The sequence below is a fragment of the Ictidomys tridecemlineatus genome, chromosome 1 (genome assembly GCF_052094955.1).
Source record: "Ictidomys tridecemlineatus isolate mIctTri1 chromosome 1, mIctTri1.hap1, whole genome shotgun sequence".
Lineage (NCBI taxonomy): Eukaryota > Metazoa > Chordata > Mammalia > Rodentia > Sciuridae > Ictidomys > Ictidomys tridecemlineatus.
In genome coordinates this window covers 245,658,540-245,678,644 of record NC_135477.1, presented here as the reverse complement: position 1 = coordinate 245,678,644, position 20,105 = coordinate 245,658,540, and the positions used below count along the sequence as shown (strand labels likewise).

The 20,105-nt window shown below is 37.6% G+C and overlaps 1 protein-coding gene across 3 annotated transcripts in view; it reads left to right on the top strand.

Moving 5' to 3' along the window:
- Window positions 1-20,105, top strand: part of Lifr (LIF receptor subunit alpha) — a 71,687-nt gene that overhangs the window by 23,490 nt on the left and 28,092 nt on the right. Inside the window, exons 2-8 of one of the 3 annotated variants that reach the window (XM_078017726.1) lie at window positions 1,637-1,672; window positions 2,828-2,984; window positions 4,757-4,871; window positions 6,767-6,906; window positions 12,819-12,982; window positions 17,139-17,313; window positions 19,006-19,260. In XM_078017726.1, coding sequence (XP_077873852.1) covers window positions 2,846-2,984; window positions 4,757-4,871; window positions 6,767-6,906; window positions 12,819-12,982; window positions 17,139-17,313; window positions 19,006-19,260 — 988 coding nt within the window. In that variant the 5' untranslated portion in view covers window positions 1,637-1,672; window positions 2,828-2,845. Of the gene's footprint in view, window positions 1-1,636; window positions 1,673-2,827; window positions 2,985-4,756; window positions 4,872-6,766; window positions 6,907-11,420; window positions 12,075-12,818; window positions 12,983-17,138; window positions 17,314-19,005; window positions 19,261-20,105 lie in introns of those variants that run through there. The other 2 variants (XM_078017724.1, XM_078017733.1) reach the window with 2 other exon arrangements.

The window sequence follows — 20,105 nt, the reverse complement described above, 5'->3', positions numbered from 1 at the left end:
TGGGATGTCAAAGGGAAGCTATCCTAATTTTGAAAGTTAGGATTCTGTACAGATTTGTTCTCTAAGGAATAAGGCATTAGTGGGAGTAAAAGTAAATTCTGATTGTGTTTCTATCAGAAGTAAGCTGTTTCCCAAGCATTTTTTTTTTTTTAAGATATTGGTGTACACAGTGTCTTTATTTTATTTCCATGTGGTGCTGAGGATCGAACCCAGTGCCTAATGCATGCCAGGCGAGCACTCTACCACTGAGCCACAACCCCAGCCCAAGCATAATTTTTCTTTTTCTTTTTTTTCTCCCTGAAAGTACGTTGGAAGATTTTGTTCATATGTTGTTCTGACCCTCAAATAAGTCCATTTGCAAGTTTACCTTGGTAGGTAAGCCAGATCTATCATAAGCATAATACTATTTTCCCCCAATTACTTGCTCAAAATTTTGTAAGTCAGTGTTCTCATGAAAGAAAGTCTTCTTTATTACCCTGCCTTTTCTAAGTTGAGCAGATTTTGGTGACACTGCCATTGGTACCTCTATTGCTAAGCACCCCATCCTAATGCTGCTCCCAGACTTCCTAGAAGGCTCCTTGTGGGTGGCCACTGCTGGCTAGCCAGTCGCCATTTGCAAGCCTGTAGCCTACCAGCAGAAGTGGAATGTTACATATTAACTTTGGGAAGTCTCCTATGTGGATCCTGAGTAGAGCTTGCCTCTGTGCTGCAGTGCCTCAGGCTCAGGCCCAGAGGGATTAAGTGATTTACCCTCAGTCATTCTGCTAATTAGTAATGGAGCCAAGATTAGAGTCTAAACCTGGCAGCACCTGGTCCTGAGTGCTTCCTCACTGCCTCTCTCTGCCCCCTCATGCCACTTCTTCCTGGCATTGCAATAGGGCAGGCATCTCTTTCCAGAATAACTGTAAATTTGTAGTAAGGTTTTGTTTCATTTCAAGATAATGTTTAACCTATCAGTGAGCATAGTTCATGATTACTTTAGTCAGGGTTTGAGTTTTAGGGGTTGTTTGTACTCCTTTATTAAGTTATTCCTGTACAGCCGTGTAGTTATATAACTTCAGAAAATTGGTGTTTTAGACATTCCGTGAATATATTTTCATTCTAATAAATAAGCTTGGTGGCACTGGACTTGACTAGGAAGTTTTTCATTCACAGAAAATAGCTAGACATTTTCAAAATGTGTGCTTGTATGTCATAATTACTTAAACTGTTTGGGATTCATTTCCTGGCTTTTTGATAGTACTTAACGATAGGCACAAAGGGAACATTCATTTACTTTCACTAAGGAGTATGTTTTTGAAGTTCTCTCATGGGGTTCCACTGATTTAGATGTTAGATCTGATCTCCTTTATCAAGTCTTTGTTTCTCATTTCCCTTCTCAATAATATTCTCAAAATTTTTATTTATGTTCACCATTTTTTTCTTGACAATTTGTTCAGTATAAAACATTTGTTTGATGTTTTTCATCTTGTATTTAAACTTTTTTGAATAAAAGCCAGTGTATTTGAGAGTGATTTTTTATGTCTGACTGTTCCTTTTTCATAACATGCTCTTCTTGTTTTTATGGCTATGCCATGTTTGCTCTGAGTGTACTGTTTAGAGGTTTTGTTCTCCTTTTGTTTTCTTTTTCCCCCAGTACTGGAGATTGAACCCAGGCCTTCATAAGTGCTAGGTAAGTGCTTCACCACTGAACTACATCCTGAATACTTATTTATTTAATTTCAAGGTACTATCATGATAAATTGCTCAGGCTGCCCTCAAATTTGCAGTCCTCCTGTTTCAACCTCATGATTAATGGGTTACAGGAGCATGCTGCTACTCCCAGCTTGATTTTCTTTGTTCTTCTAAGTTTTCCTATTTTTTGCATTATCTCTCTCTTCTGGGAGTATTTTTAATTTTCCTTTTGTTTATTCTGTTTTTCCTGAGTTTCTTTTTAGTATTTTAGACTTTGCATCTATGTTTTGTCATCTTTGGTTTTCTGTGTTATGAGATTAAGCAATATTAGGTCAGACAGAAGTTTTCAGTACATTGGGAGTACTTGTGAGCAGACAGGTTTCACTCTAGAAAGGCGTGGGAACAGCTTTCCTCTGGGGAATTCCTAGATGTTCCATATGGAAAGCACCTAGTCTGTGTTCGCTGTCCTTGGGGAGGGGGGTGGAATTAAGTTTTTCGATTTCTGTAAACGGATCTTTGAATCTTTGTGTTCCAACCTCATATTTCACTGCCCTCATCTTTATGCACCCAGGGTGGATTTAAATGGCACTGTCCAGCTGACCGTTGTTGTTTAGCCACCAAATCTATTAACCATCCTTGCTTTTTATCTTTTCTCTATGCCTCACACAATATGCAAAGTAATATACAACTCTGACCTTGTAAATGGCGTGATTCCAAGAGTTCTACACATATTTAATTACTCAGTCCTCATAACAAACTTAGAAAATAGTTGTCATTCCCACTTTGCAAGTGAGGAAACTGAGGCATAGAGAGGTTAGCATCACACAATCAGTGAATCTGTGTATCATTTGAAATTGTCAAAACTTCAATTTTAAGAACTGCTTTTCTCTATTTTAATACTGTTGGAGTTGAGAGTTGATATACATGTGCTGAGTTATAATCTTGAACAGGATGCGCATCATTTGGAAGTTGACCCTGTGGTGTGTGCCTGAAGCGACAGCTGTAGATCCAGTTGATGTTTCCTGGGGCCAGGGCAGCCTGGGTCTCCTCTGCTGTCAAAGTGCAGTCAGTGCCATTTGCAGTGCTTGTGTGTACTATGTGAGGTGTTTCAGAACAACCTGAACAACCTTTCGAAATTCCTCTCCTAATCCAGGGCTAGATTGCATGGACCATGGATATTTACTTCAGTTGGAGACATCCGTCCCAGGTGGTGGACAACAGAAGAATGAGGATGACTTCAAGTCTCCAATGGCTCTTATCCACATTTATTCTTTTATATCTAATGAATGAAGTAAATAGCCAGAAAAAGGGTAAGTAAACTAGACTTTTAGAGAATGAACAAACTGCATTTTTATTTAAATTTTGGCCATGAAACAGTCTTGTTTCTTTGTTGATCCCTTAGGTTTTTAGTGGCTAAAATCCATTTTTTTTTTTGGTAATTTTTTCGATGTACTTTTAGTTTATTTTTTAAAAAGCCCTGAAAGATAAATCAAAATATTCTTTTTTCATTTAAAAAATGACAATATAATTTAGATGCAATAATATTAATTCTTTTAGGACACAATTCTTTGAGTTTTGCCAGTGTGTGCAGTGATTATCTACTGGCTCCATCAAGACAGGCACAGGCCCAGCACCCAGGAACATCCCTGGATGCCTCTGCTGTCAGCCCCTCCTGGTCCCACCAGCTCTGCTCTGTCTTCTCTCCCTAATTTTACTTTTTAAAGAATGTTATAAAATGAAATCTAAGTACATTTAATATGTTATTGGTATCCTATTGAAGTATATTAAAAGTGTTGATGTAGCTGGGCCTGGTGGCACATGCTTATAATCCCAGTAACTTAAGGGGTGGAGGCAGGAGGATCACATGTTCAAGTCCAGCCTCAGAACCTTGGGCCTAAGCAACTTAGTGAGACCCTTCTCAAAAAAAATAAAAATAAAAAAATAAAAAAGAAGGAGAAGAAGAAGAAGAATGTTTATATAGGTATTACCCAGCATGTTTGTATGAAGAACATTATTATCCTGCTGCCTCATAGCTTCATTTTTATATTATTCCCATAATTAAACAGAGTCTTTTCCCTAAGGTCATTGATAAAATAACTGTATTATGATGACTACTGTTTATTTCTAAAGTGAGCACTTCTGGTATGTTTTTTGTTTTATATAGCTTTATGATTTATTTTATAGTGACTGTCATGCCAAGTACATATAAAAACAAGAAAAAAATTTATGAGAGAACTCTGTAGTCAGGGGCGGAATACCATTTTTTACTATATAGTCCTCCCACACACACCCTTCCCTCTTCTTCCCTTTTCCTCTCTCTCTTTCTCATACCTTCTTCCTTCCTTTTCATTTTTCTATGGGGTGACCTTTCGTCATTTAATGTTCGCATATTCCATGATGTAATGTTATTGTATAGATGTGAGTAGGTGCTATTAGGATTGTAATCTTCTGAGTTGTTATTTTTCAGTTGTTTAATTAAACCTGTACATAAAAGGATTTTTCAGAGGCTCATATGAGTTCATTACTGTTTAAAATTAACATTCTTTGCCACCATCTGAAGATTGGTTATGGGGTTCCTGGAGAGGATGGCCATTTGGTAGCAGTGAAGTAGCCGGGTGTTTAGGTGCTGCATCTGTGGACTTGGGAGCCACGTCGTTTTTACCAAGATTTTATTCTGTTTTTTACAGTGTGGGTTTTGGACATTCAAGGAGACTAGAATGCCCCCAGTCCACCTCTTGGTCCTAGCATCAAATCTACACTGTATTCAGTTGCTTCCTCAATTTCTCAGAGTTTCCTGGAAGTAGATTTTTTGATATTGATCTAACCCCCAAATTGTCTAGAAGTTGGTCCACTTGTATTATCTTTTAGCATTCCCATTTTTTTTTTTACACCAAAGCTTCAAAAGAAACCTGAAACCTGTGCCCACCCACGTCTGCAGGGTTGTCCCTTACAGAGAACATGTGCCTTCTGCAAACCCATTTGCTTGAGTTTAAAATTGACAGTAACACAGTGTAGCTGAGTTACTAAGCATGTTCTGTGTTGTGTGTGCCCATGTGCATGTGTCGTTTTCCTCCTTCTCCAGGGGCACTTCGTGATTTGAAGTGTGTAACTAACAATTTGCAAGAGTGGGACTGTTCTTGGAAAGCACCGCTTGGAGCCGGCCATGGTACTGTTTATGAAGTTTGCATTGAAGACAGGTAATGGAAATACTTAGATTGATTTATAAGTACAACTTACTGGTTCTTCATCTTTCATTTTAGAACATACGAGTTTCATTCTGGGTATTTTAAAATGATATTTAAATGAAGTTTCTTAAAAATTTTGAATCTGATGTTGATAAAGATAGAAACAAACCCTTCTAGCCAAAAGTTGGATTCTTTTCTTAAATCAATAGCAATTATGGAGCATATCTGCCGTGTGATGATCTGCTATGGGAAGTCTTACTAGTCTACCCCAAACCAGTGTGTAGCTATACAAGTTTAAGTTTGTGCCTAATAGAAAATGTCAGTCATAGTGCCTCAATACACTAGCAGTTACTCTTGTGAAAAATGCATACAGTGTAGAACTGGCATGGTTGTTTGTGGCCATTGAAACTCAGTCCCTCTTTGCTGTGCCACTTTGCTGCCTGGTTTATGGAACTCACGGTTCAAGGTGATGCTTTAGGAGCAACCTGTGTCTTATTCCAAGAAGCATGCAAGAATAAGGAGCACATGTTCCTTGAAGAGACTTACAACAAGTCCCACAGAGTACCTATGCCTACATCTCATTGGCCAGAACCCAGTCAGATGGCTGAGTTCTCCAGGAGGCTAGGAGATAGCTCTCCTAGCTGAATGGCAGCATCCCAGTAAACACTGGGTATGGGTTACTAAGGAAAAGGGAGAGGTGAACCATGGGAAGTGGAGAGGCAGGCTCTGTCATACCATATTACTCTCTTAAGTAGTGTTAGAGTGGATGAGCTCTTGTGCTTGGAATGAGGCCCGTGGGGTACCCACACAATCCCAGCAGGATTCTGAGTTGTTAACAGTGCCAAAGGAGTTCCAATAAGCCTTCTCTAGTCTCACTTTGCTAATGAGTGGTTCTCCTATAAATGGATGTAAATGTGTATTTAATTACAATCAAGGTTTTCTCCATTTTGTGTATATTTGTTGAGCATTATGCTAAGCTTTGGAGTAATTCACCAATCAAAATGAGCTAAATTATGTTGCAGATACAACTTGCAATTCTTAATTCCTCAAGAAAATACAGAGTTATTATTTTCTGCTGTATTTTATTTCTACTGGGTATGGGCTGGGATATCTACCCTGAGATTCTTTCTAAGGACCCCAGATTAGTGATGGGGGAGCAGAGGGGACAAGGCCTGACTTTTAAAGCTTTCTTCTAGAAATGACAGATATGAATTTCACCAGGCTTCTCTGGCCAAATAAAACCACATGGCCAAGCCTTACTGCAGAGAGTCAGAGATGACAGTCCTGTGAGTCCAGGAAAGGGAAATCCTGAATAGTTCAGTAAATAGCATGCTGAGAGGTTCAGTTCTGGCTCCCTGTGAGCTCACAGTAAACAGATAGTGACTGCTATATGGGTTCTGTGTCAACGGAAGTTACCTGAGGATGTGAAGGTCATGGAAGGGGGGACCAAGGAATATCGGGGGCACTGAAAGCATTTTGAAGGCAGCACTGATGAGGAAGTCTTGTTCAAAGCCACCCAGAAGCCAGGCCTGAGGAGTGGGCAGTTTTACTTCATTCGTTGACCTCGAATGGTGGTGCTCAGTGGTGCTCAGTCTTCGAAGGTGGTACTGGCTGGTCTGGTCTCAAGGGCTGGGTGCTTAAGAGGGTAGAGCATGCAGTAGGTGAGGCCGCAGAGGGTGGGTCAGGGTGAGATTTGAAGAAGTCATCTGTGCTTATTCACTGCACTTTCTGGTGCAGCCTGGTTATTTTTCCTGATAAAATTGCTATTAATCCCTCATTTTTCAGTATTAAAATGTGGCACAATCAAGTATATTTGAACACCAAAGAACATAAGGTATTTTTCACTGTTTTTTTTTGAAAATGGAACTACTAATTAAATCTAATTAAAAATGTTTCTTTTATTGCAGGCCCCGTTCTTGTTATCGATTAGAGAAAACAAACATTAGACTCTCAGCTCTTTCACCTGGTGATCATGAAATAAAAATAAATTCTCTACATGATCTGCAGAGTTCTATGAGCAAATTCATATTAAATGAAAAAAATGTTTGTAAGTATTTGAAAAGAAGATTGATTTTAAAGTAGAATGGGACCCTTGTTGGTACTGTGGTGCTTTGTCATTGACAGACACTTTTTGGTTCTGCGAATTTCGTTTTCTTAGGCTAATACTTTGACTTGTGTAGCAACCTTGCTGTGAATTATAGAGCACAGCTAGGGTCAGGAAGGAAGCATACTTACCTTCTAGTCCAGCAGAGTAGACCCCAGAACTGAAGGTCCTTCCCTCAGTGCAGTACCTTTTCCTTGGCTTCCTTTGCTCTTGATTTCTATACATCCCCTGGCATGTCTCCATCCCACTCGAGACTCTATTCCTTTCTTCGCATATCCTTGGGCAGGCTGTGCTTCTTTGTGGTGTTTTTTTCAGTTCAGTTAATATTCCATTGTGTAATTAGGTATTTACCATGTGTCTCCTCTACAAGGAAATAGGGTCCATGAGGATAGGGACTTTGTCTTCTATACCAAGACTGCTGTCTGGAAGCAGGCATTTGTTACAAGCTTATTGATTCAGTGTCTCAGACGTATGCTACCAGCAGATTGGTACTAGGATCAGGAATGCTGGATTAAAGACATCCCCGTTTGCAAAATAAATTCAGGCTGAGAGAGATGGACAGTTTGCTGTGCAACAAACTTTAAAATCCTGAGTATTCCTGTCACTTAATGGGGGCAAGTGGGTTTGGCAGGTCCTGACCGCTGTGGTGGAATAACAGCATTATGAGCAGCAGCATGATATTCCAAGGAGTCTTTTAATGGTACTGTGATGAGTCTTGTAAGGTTGACTGATGTTGAAGTGAGAAAGAAAACAGTTTGGTGATTCGTCTAGTATTGTGGGATGGATGTATGTATGGAATGATCTATGTCAGAGCATAGGTTTTGAAAGAATAAGGACAAATATGCTGTCCAAGTACTTAGAGTCTTTCCTGTTTCTGGTTGAAGTGTTGTCCATGTAAAGTGCCTCTTAAGCTATCCCTTAAGGTAAGAGAGATGAATCATGTATTATTTTCTTTGAACAGTTGGGAATATTTTCGGTAGGTTAGCCATGACCCCAATACCCAGAGAAACACTCTTAACACTTCAATACATTTTCTGTGCGTGTACACGTAACAGGTTTGTATTGATTTATAGTCTGCTTAACATAGACACGTAATAGAGTTCTAAGTTATTTCTGTAAACCCATGTTGTTAATGCCTGCATAGTGTTCCGTCAGATGGACGTGCCATAATTACTTAAAGAGCTCTGTTATCAACATTGATTTTTGTTTCCGGTTTATTAGTGTTATTACTAATGTTTTTTTTAAATATTATTTTTAGTGATGAACACAACATCTTTGTTTATTTTTATGTGGTGCTGAGGATTGAACCCAGTGCCTCACGCATACTAGGCGAGTGCTCTACCATGAGTTTTAGTGAACATCTCTTGTGTGTGTATGTTTGTGAATTTGTCTGATTTACTAGGATCAGGAATGCTGGATTAAAGATATCCCCTTTTGTAAGACTCTTGATAGTCTTTGTCAGGTTGTTCCAAAAACATTATACCTCTTTGCATTTCCACAAACTTAGAAGTATGCCTGTTTCCCCACATCTTTAGCAGGGCTGGGTAGTATTCATCTCATTTATTTTTGCCAATCTAATCTAATGACCCCAAGTTATATCACTGTTGTTTCTTCGATTCTGTGATTAATTAAAAAAGAATTTGTCAATTGTATTATTTTCTGAACTGTCAGTTACAACTTTTCCATAGCATTTGTCACCATTTTCCTCACTAGTTCACAGAGCTCTCCCTGTATTACTTGTTAATTGCCATATTTGCTGCAGATTTTTTTCTGATTTAAAAAATTTTAAAAATATGATGTTTTTCATACCACAAGTTTTCCTTTTTAATATGGTAGGATTGTTTGCTATTTGGGGGTTTGGGGTTTTGCTGACATGTTTGATTTAAATCTTTCATCCACCTGAAATTATTTTGTAGTCAAGTATGAGGAACCTGTCTACTCTAGAGTTTTTAAAAATCCCTAGGATTTTAAACATTTAAATAATCCAGATTGTTGTTATTTTAGAAGTAAACAAAGTCCTCATCTTGGAAGCCTCTTGATGGTGGTAGTGGTAATTAGAAAAGGTTAAAAAAGTAAATCAAGACAGATTATAGGTGACACAGTCGATCGGTAGTTCATTGTTTCTTACATATCATGTAATTTTTTAGTGGCATTTTAATAAATAATAATAATTTAATAAATAATGATAATAATGGGCCCAAAGGATAGTTAGAATAATGGTATTGGGATAAGAAAATTTAAAAGCAAATTAGACAAACATAAGCTGGAGAAGTAGAGGCGTGTCTTGGTCTGTTTGGCCTGATGTAACAAAATACCTTAGACCAGATAATGTGTGAACGTCAGAAATTTCTTTATAGATCCGGCTTCTGGGATGTTCAAGATCAAGGTATTTGCAGATTTGGTGTCTGGTGAGGACATGTTCCTCATAGATGGCGAGGGAAGGGGTGAACAAGCTCCCTAGGGCCTTTCTTATAAAGGTAGAGATCCTCTTTGCAAAGGCAGAGCCCTTGTGACTTTTCACTTCCCAGAGGCCCCTCCTCGTAGCACCTTTCCCCTTGGGGGTTAAGTTTCAGGAGTTTGGAGGGGAGTTCAGACCACAGCCGTGCATCAGCAACGCTTTGAGCACCTGTTGAATGTGAGACAAACTCTGAAATGGTCATGTCGCTAGTCATTAGAGGATCTAGATTATTTGCTGCTAAATGAAAGCACGACAAATTAAGTTTTCTCCAGGTGTGAAGATGATTTCAAAAGTTAGCTTACTAAGCAAGCAAGGTTTTATGCATGCTCGTATACATAGAATAAATTTTGTATTTCCCAAGGGAAAGGATAAAAAAGACTTTGTAAGACTTCTGGTGTCTGTTTTCTTAAAATAATCTGAAAATTTGGGTCACTCTGAGCAGGATAAATGTGGATCCTAAAAAAAAAAAAAATCCAGGAAGACTCTTGTCTCCTGATGTTCTAAGGCAGACAGACCATGTAGGTTGTAAGTAAGCTGTTCTAGCTTTTAACAATAAATAAGACTTTCATTAAATTTCTTTCTATATAAAAGTTCTGAGTTTCTAGAAAACAAGTTAGAATTGTCATCAAATGCCTATTTTAGCTCTACAGAAATGCAGATGACAATTCATTGGGAGCTTAGGGGAAACTTCCATGTCTGCTATGAAAAAAGGAAAGGAATAGTGGGATTTTAAATTCTTCCATTTGTAATCATGGCTGTTACCGTTTTTAGCTTGAAATATTGGATATGACTTGTGTTTTGAAGCCTCCCTTACTCTACTGAAGTGTAAGTTATGTGGACTTTTTAGGGAGGGGAGCATTTTTTTAAATAATTTTTTAAGCTATAGACAGACAAAATATCTTTATTTATTTATTGATTGATTTCTATGTGGTGCTGAGGATCAAACCCAGTACCTTACACGTGAGGCAAGTGCTCCTTTACCACTAAGCTACAACCCCAGCCCGGAGGGAAGCATTTTAATGGATTAGCCTTGCCTCAGCTAAATAATAATTGCATGTTTCATACTATTTAAGTCACTGCATTGTGACGTCTCTAGCCTCTAGAAGAAGAGTGCGTTCCTGCAAGCCTCTTGTTCTCTGGTCATGCTGGCACCTGAACTTTCCCTCATCTGGCACTAAGTTAAACTTCTTGCTTCTCCCTGCACACTTTTTCTTTTTCACAGACACCTTCCCACTTCAAGCTTCTCCTACAAAGCACCCCCACTGTTGACTTTGTTGTATAGTTTAGACTTTAAAGGCACATGTTGTAGGTCCTGTAGAGCCGTACACATTTAATGCAGATCCAGTGTAGAGCACCCTGTAATGCAAAATTTAGTAAACTTATTTTTAAGTTCTAGGACTGATTAATTTATAATGATTTGTATATTTGGTATTCACCACACTGAGCTACCCCAACCATGTATTCTCCTGCAGTTTGGCACTTGCAGTGACTATGTCTTGGCCCTTGAACTTCACAGGGAATGACTAAAGTGAGGTAAAAAAGGACACACCTCTGGGTTTCTTCCAGTGTACCTTCATCTTACTGTCGTTTGAAGAAGAAACGTGAAAGAGAACCTAAGACTCTCTGCTGCTCACTTCTGACAGCCTGCATTTCATGGCACAGGACACACTCATATCTTGTTTTCCACTGATCCAGAAGTTTCCATAATTACCCATTCCTTAAGGGTAGGAAAATGTGAAGATTTTCCAGATGCATTTCTCTTTCTACTATCTCTTTTCAGCACATGATGCACACCCCAGGTCTTGAGCACACTGTCTCTTTACCTTCTGCAGTTGAGCAGAGAGCTTGTGGCTCTTTGCTCTGGTCCTCCAGTGTGAACTTGTATTTGGCCTACCTGTGTCTTTTTGGCTCAGTGATCCTAGATTTTCTCTGGTTTCCTTTGCTTCTAGATCATCTCCTCTCTGTGTTCTTGTGGGTGTGTCTGGTTCCTTGAAGGTCCAATTGTCTATCGGCAGCCCCTCTGTTGAGCTCTGGTTGTTACATGTCTGTGTGTTTGTGTTTCTGAGTCTACTCTTCTCACCCCAGCGTTTGCAGAGCTCTCTGCCCATGCCTCTTCTTCCTGGACACTTTGTCAGCCACAGCTGGTCTTCTGTGTTTCTTCACAATAGTTCCTGATTCCTTTTGTCTTTCTTGGAACCTTGAGTGAAATCTTGATTATTTCTCTTTCTTATTAGAGCAAATCTTCATTTCTATGATCCAAGAATTTCTTTGAAATGCCCAACAGATTTTTTCCTTTTGTTTCCATATTTGTCACTGTAACCAATAGGTCTATTACTCTAGCCAGATTTCTCCAGTGGCCTCCTCATCGACTACCATGTCACTCTTGTCTCAAGGCCTGGCAGAATGTGGCATATCATTGCTGAAGCACCAACCTTTCTTTTATTTGGCCAACCCACGCCCTGCGCTTCTGCACTGTAACCCATTGCCTGCTTATCTCAGTGCCTTGGTCATTGTGCCAGCCTTCCTGCTATGGAGTGATATCCATGACTGGGAATGGCTCATCAGATTCTGTGAGCATCCCCTACTCGATGGACTCTGACCCTGGAAGATGAGTGAGAAGACAGCGAGAAAACATGCAGAGAGCTTTCTCAAAGTGAGCTCCCTATATTTTGTCTCTTCTTAGGCCTTATCGCCTGCCACACAAAGGAAGGACTTTTTATAATATATACTTTTTTTAAAAAAAAATATATTCCTTTTAGATATACATGTTAGTAGAGTGTATGTTGACATATTATACATACACAGAGTATAACTTATTCTAATTAGGATCCCATTCTTGTGGTTGTACATGATGTGGAGTTACACTGGTCATATTTTCATATAAAAACACAGGAAAGTTACGTCTGATTCATCTACTGTCTTTCCTATTCCCATATCTTCTCCCTTCCCTTCATTTCCCTTAGTCTAATCTAATGAACTCTTCTCTCCCTCTCCACCTTACATGTGTTAGTATCCACATATCAGAGAATAGTCAGTCTTTGGTTTTGGGGATTGGCATATTTCACTTAGCATGGTAGTCTCCAGTTCCATCCATTTACTGACAAATGCCATCATTTCATTCTTCTTTAAGGCTGAGAAATACTCCATTGTGTATATACACCACATTTCTTGATCTATTTATCTGTTTTTTTTTTTTTTTTAATGGTGCTGGGCGTGGAACCCAGAGTCTCCCTCATGAAAGGCAGGCACTCTACCACTGACCTCCACAAATTTTTAATTCTTGATTACTTTTTATCTAGGAGGAATATAATTAAAAATTGTTGATTAATAGAAGTATAATATTAAAAATCATTGGTTGTTTATTCAATTTTCTCTTCTGTTTCCCTTTTTTTTAAAGCCTTAGTTCCAGACACTCCCGAGATCTTGAGTTTGTCTGCTGATTTTTCAACATCTACGTTACACCTCATGTGGAATGACAAGGGCTCTGTTTTTCCACATCACTCGAATGTCGTCTGGGAAATTAAAATTCTACGTAAACAGAGTATGGAGCTTGTAAAATTAGTAAGTTTAAACAAAAATAGTTCTTTTCTTATGATGTTAAAGAAACGGAATGATTTTTTAAAGCGTTTTTAAGGTGGTATCAATTCATTGGTGGTACCAATGGTTTTTTTTTTTATATTATTAAGGAGTAGAGCAGATTTATTTCAGCATTTCTTAAAAACCATATTCTATGATTCAGAAATCACTTGTATTACCAGTATAAGAAGTTCAGGAAATTAAGGGAAGAGTACTCCCTTGATCAAGTGTGATGCTTCCACTCGAACACAATAAACAGTGTCTTCATGTGCTCCTTCCTGTCTAGCTGCTTTAATATACTGTCTTTTCATAAACAAAAGGATAGTATGCTTGTAATTCAGTCTATTTTTTTATCTTTAAGGAATAAAGATGAATTTTTTGAACATATCTGGCCATAATAATTGTTGAAAAATAAATCAACCTGAATTTACCAAAACCTGAAATTATATATTTAGGACATGCTTTTTTCTATTTTTAATCCTGTTTATGAATGTTTTTTTAAAATTATCTACAATTAATTGGCTCTTAACCTAAGAGGCAATAAGAATAGTTATGAAAAGTGTGACAGGTGCTATGTGGATACTTGAATAAGAAGGATGCTCTTTGAAGTGTGAGTGAAATCAAACATAAATGAAGGAACTATTCTGTTCTAAATCGGTGTAACTCATTACCACAAGACACACAACAAGTTGACCATAATAAGGAAGCAAAATTTCCCTAATTTAGGGAGAAATGTTTGCATGAGAAAATAATAGCAAAGGCCAGAATATGAGGAAAGAACAAATTAATTTAAAATAGTGAAGTAAAAGAGGAAAAATGCCCAGGTAGGTCCATAGTAGATATGTGACATTTTTATTTATAATAATGTGTTACTGATATCATTATTTAAGTCAGAATTGCTACCACAAAAAAATAGCATCATAATGTGCTCCAAAATGAATGCTGCCATTTAAAAAATATTTTTAATTACAAATGGACACAATACCTGTATTTTATTTATTATTATTATTTATTTATTTTGTGCTGAGGATTGAACCTAGCACCTCACACATGCTAGGCAAGCGCTCTCTACCACTTAGCCACAACCACACCCCAAATGTTGTCATTTTGTAATAGTTTAAAAATCAAGAATCCTGGGCATTAGTGTTTCATTGAAGGCACTTAACTACCTGTTGCCTCTGTGCACAGCCGGGAAGCCTGCCGCAGAGGACCAGGGCAGGCTGGAGGGATGCCTGGCGGCCAGCCACCCCTCCCACACACTCCCCTTGGCTTTTCCTGGAGAGAAACTTTCTACTTTTTATTTAATTGATTTTATTTTTTTAAATACACGACAGTGTAATGTATTACAATTCTTATTATACATACGGAGCACAATTTTTCGTATCTTTGTATATAAAGTATATTCACGCCAATTCATGTCTTTATACATGTACTTTTTAAAATTTCTACTTTTTAAACTGATTCGTTTATTATTTTTCTCCAGGTAACATGCTTATGTTGGTATTTCTTTTTTTTATTTATTTGTTGTTTTTGTTTTAGTATTGAGCAATGTTTTATTAACTGCCACAAGGAAGATGAGAATTCAGTCCTCTCACCTTCCACCTCAGTTACATTCTCACATTCTGTCTCTTCTCTGCCTCTCTCTCTTTATCCCCTTCCCCTCAGTTTGCCAACTTCTTCCAATATGGTTCTGTTGTAATTTTTGTTAGAATAATATTTATTTTGTTATGGTTATACAAACACAATTTGCAGTCTCTTTTTTTTAAAAAAATAGAACTTGTCTTTTTTTTTTTTTTTTAGTTGTGTTTCTTAGATTAATTAATTCAATCCTCAATTCTCTCCAGGTTGTGTAAATCTTGAAACTTTTAAATACGCCAGGGATTTTGTCAGTTTATGTTTGTGCATAAATCTGTCTGAGCATCTCTAACTGGATTTCCAGTGTTTTTCACCTAAGGGCTCATGTAGACACTGTTGATGTATAGTACAGAGTATAACTGAGGCTGGTGGCCAGACATGTCACAGGGGCTCCAGCAGCCTCAGCTCCTATAGGCAGCCCTAGGTCTGAAGTGATACCCGTAATGCAGTGAAGTCAGAACTCATTCGTTAGAAAGCTATGAGGCAAGGGTCTCCAACACCATCTGGATTGTTCTTTATACCTTTTTCTTGTTATGGATCCTCTTTTTCCTTCATTTCCTGTCTGTCTCTTATTTCTGCATATTGGTAAAAGCATATATTTTAGTATCTATTTGCTGTTGTAGATACTTCCTGTTGTCTGTAATAACTAGCTTGCAGATATAATTTACTTCTTAATTTAGCTTTCAAAAAACTTAAAAAGTCTGTCCATTACTATTATTGAGAAGATGCAGGACAATTAGAACTTTCATATATTACTATCAAGAGTTTAAAATGATACAAGATAGAAGCATTGGTATTTCTGAAATGTGTTTAGTCTGCATTCATGTGTGATTGATAGTTTTTCTAAGTATAGAATTATAGGTTGAATAATTTTGTCAAGATTTTGGAGGCATTGTTCCCTTGTTTCTTCTTAAGGATGTGTCTTCATTAATTATGCTCTACACTCCTTGGGCCCCTTTTAGTCTAATTTGTCAACTTGGGAGCTTTTCTTGTTTTATTGCTTTGATTTCTTTTTTCTCTGGTTTCTCCTTTTTTTTCCTTGGAACTTACATTTTTAGAAATTGGACCTTCCAGGCTGATTTAATTGTATTACTTTCCTGTTTTCCATCTGTCTTTTGTTTCATTTTCTGAAAAACTTTTCCTAAACTTTTTCTTGCAACACTATTATTAAATTTCTAATAATACATTTTTAATTTGTAAGAGATGGCTTTTGTCAAAGAATCTGATCTCCCTGTCTGCAGTGAATTCTGTTTTTATTTCATGGGTAGAATATCTTTTCATATCTCTGAGGATGTAAGTGATTTGAGTTTTTCTTTGCCCATACTGTTTGTTCAGGTTACTATTTCTCTTTGTTTTGATTTTTAACTTTCATTAATTAGAATTGTTTGTATTTTGGTAGGCACCCTGGTTGCTGCTCATATTTATGTGAAGACTCAAAAAAAAAAAAAAGAAACAACCAAACCATTTTTGGGGGGGAGAGTCCTGGGGATTGAACCCAGAGGCACTTAACCACTGAGCCACATATCCAGCTCTTTTTATTTTTTTGAGAGGGCATCTTGGTAAGTTGCTTAGGGCCTCACAAAGTTGCTGAGGCTGGGCTTGAACTTGCAGTCCTCCTACATCAGCCTCCCAAATCACTAGGAATAAGGTGTATGCTGCCACAACTGCTCAAAAAATATTTTTGTTTGGAACTTTGCTTTGCTTAGAGCGGACTCACTGACTTATTGGGTAATAGGGTGAGCTATCTTGATGGCAAACTCCTACTGTTATATTTTATCTTAATCTGTTCATATACCCACACAGATTTGTTTAGACTTCTGCCTGGTGAGTCTTCATCTGGCTGTCAGTATCCTGGGAACTGAATAGGGACAATGAGGCACAGTTTAGCAGTCCCATTTTTGGTATGGCATTCCCCAATCTCAAGTCTTCCAAGATCCCTCAGTTAAGAAGTATTCTGTTCTACTTTTCCAGAACATAGATCTCTCTTCTGCTGCCAGAGTGAACAAAGGTAGTGCTCCTTGAGACTTAATATTTAGCTCTCTTAGGTCTTCTAAGTCAGTTGCCATCATCTGTCTGCTTTCCAGCTTCCAAAATTTTAGGGTGTTACTACATTTTCTTTTCTTGTGTGTGTGTGTGTCTGTGTATGTGTGTGTCATTGTACATCTATCACTTTTTTAAAAAAAAATCTGTTTTCTCTTATTTTAGAAATATTTCAAGAGGTAAAACAAAGGAAAATCTACTTTTAACTGGAATTCCTAATATTCTTCCAATAGATCTTTAGTTAAATGAATAATGATCATTCATTAACAATAACAGTAACAATAATAATTATTGTTACTCATATTTTCCTTTTATGCCTTACAGAAAACTGAGACATTTTTACAAAAAGATCACTTACTTTCTTATTAGATGGTTATTATATACAATCGATGGTGTTGTTCTGATCCTAAGGAAAGCAGAACATATCAGTCCTTGGCAGTACAGTTTTGCTTGTATTTCTGTCCAGGTAACATACAACACAACGCTAAGTGGCAAAGATGTCATTCGTCACTGGAGCTGGACCTCGGACATGCCTTTGGAGTGTGCTACTCATCATGTGGGAATTAGATGCTACATTGACTATCCTCTTTTCTCTGGTCGAAAAGAATGGAGTGACTGGAGCCCAGTGAAGAACATCTCTTGTAAGCTCGTATTTGAAAATTTCTTTCAAATGCATTAGGTTTCTCAAGGGTAAGGTGTAGTTTACGATTTCAGTTCTTTGAACCCCAGTGTCTTCAGGAGGTTCATCTGGGGAGCTTCCAATCCTGGCATCCCAGGAGATTGGATTGGAAAAGTCCGAGATAGATTCCATGAATCTACTTTAAAATTATTAGGAAATTTTTTTTAAAGTGATCAGATAAATATTAATATTTGAAAGTCACCAACATAGGCATTGAGGAATAAAAATTGTATGTTGGTGGAAATGAGATCAAAGTCTATATTTTTAAGAAATGGTTCCCAATCTTTGGTCCATAGAACAGATCCATGCAGGCTGCTAGTTATTGTAGGGAACAAGGGAAACTGCAAGCATACCAAAAATCATCTGTACATCAAATTCATGCATAGGTTGAATGTCATTAAGATAGAACAGGGCCAGAAATTTAATTAACAGTGAAATAAAGTCCTGAAGAGAGGTGGTAATCATTGTGGGTAGACCATTCTAGTGACAATATGGAGAAATGAATCAGAGCCAGGAAAGTAAGTAAATAAGGAGAAATTGGGGCAGTTGAACAAAAGACAATGAAAATGTAATCTGGGACGCTGGGGTTTAGAAAAGAAAAGGGGAAAAGGTGTGAAAACATTGAAGAGGCAAATTTAGTTTTGGGCAGCTGAGTGGCTCACGGTACCATTCACTGACACAGAAAATGTATAAACAAATTAGTTGGGAAAGAAAAATTTTTTTTTAATATGTTGAGCTTGAGGCCCTGAAGCATCTGGGTATCAGGGCCTCACAGGCAATTGGAAAGATAAGTTCAACATCCAGATGGGTTGGTGCAGCTGGGGAGGATGTGAAATTAAGATGATTTAGGGATAGATAATGGGGACCAGGGACATATCCTTTAGAGTTCCTGTGTCTGGGACAGAGGAAGGCCAGGAGCCAGAGGATTAAGAAAAGTACAGTGGCCCAGAAAAGTACAGTGTTAAGGAGCCTAAGAAGAGGGAATTTGAGAAGGAAAACTTTAGACAGCATACCAGATACCCTGGAAGTTGAAGGAAAAAGATGACTGAGACCATTGGATTGAACAGTGAGGCCACTGAGCCATCCATTAGAACTGTGGGGTAGAAGCCAGACTAGTAGAGTGAGAAAGGAGAATAGACTGGCTACTTGAGGGAGTGGTATGGCTTTAACCTACAGAGCTGGAATTAAAGAAAAAATAATTTTAGGATGTGGAATACTTGATCATGTTCAGGCTGATGGAAAGTAAGAAATCTGCCCTAAACACAGAGAGTAATTTCAAAGGAATGGAGTTAGTGATTTGGGAGGGGGGTGTGCATTTATTGTGTATGTATATAAACCCAATGAATCTGAACTTTTAATTTAATTAAACATTAACCTGTGACTTAGACATTGGCCTTGGTCCACTTCCGTCTTCAACCACTATCCTTTCATAAGTGAAGAAAACCACAGTTTTATTCTATCCTTGTATATGTCTTGCTCCTTTGAAACCTGCATGATAGAATTTATATTTTGGCCAGCATTATTCCAGAATACCTAACAAATATGTTCTGCATATAGTGGGTTATTTAAAAAAATCATCTTGGGAAAAATTTTAATATAGAGACTATATATAAAAAGTATATCTAAAATATTTAATTCCTTTTGTTTATTCTAGGGATTCCTGATTCTCAGACCAAGGTTTTCCCCCAAGACAAAGTGGTACTTGTAGGCTCAGACATAACATTTTGTTGTGTCAGTCAAGAGAAAGTCTTATTAGCACAGATTGGTCATAAAAACTGTCCCCTTATCCGTCTCGATGGAGGAAATGTTGCAATTGAAATCCATAATATTTCTGCTTCTGCAAATAGTGGAACAAATGTGGTTTTCACGACAGAAGACAACATGTTTGGAACAGTTGTTTTTGCAGGATGTAAGTATATAGTATTAAAGAGAGACTTTCCATTAACTTGTTTTGGTCCTCTGGGAGGCCTTAATTCCTTTTGTATAAGATGATTCTGTTTTGCTCTTACTTCTTTGTTCTTTAATATTAACAATTTACAAAATCCCTAGAATTCTTGCCTGTTTTAAAGCATTTCCTAAGTTTGTTTCCTATAGAACTATTTTTATATAATGTGTAGGTTTTGCAATAAGATGTGAAATAACTAACTGCTAATGTTTAACTTCTTAGCAGTTTTATTGATTCAGGGGTCCTCAGTATATAGTAGTTCTTAATCCTGCATTGCTTAGGAATTATGGAAGTTAATTTTCCACCAATTCAAGTCTAACCCTTTTAAGTACCTAAATTTTAAAACTAGGATTTGACACAAAATCTTATAATAACAGAACATATCTTCTCTTTTTATTTTTATTTATTTGGTACTTTTGCAAGCTGGGGATTAAATCCAATCCCTATTCATTGTTAGGAAAACACTTTACCACTGAGCTACATTCTCAATGCTTCTCTAATTTTTAAATAACATGTTTGAGGAGAACAGAGTGGCCATCGGATAGGATCGCCATGTTGTGTCCTGTCATTCAGAGGCACCGTTAGTGACACGCTTGCTCCTACAATCTAAAATTCTATATTTCTAGAAGTTGTGGTGGTGGACTATCCTGCCTAAGTGGCTTGGGTTGTGTGTTTGGAATTTTTAGTTTTGACTTTAGGGATTTTTCTGCTTCCTCCCTTGTGGCTTCACCTCCAGAAGCAATTCCTTTTTTTCCTGCATTTGGAATAATCAGTCCTTGAGTTTCATGTAAGGTCTCATGAATAGAGTT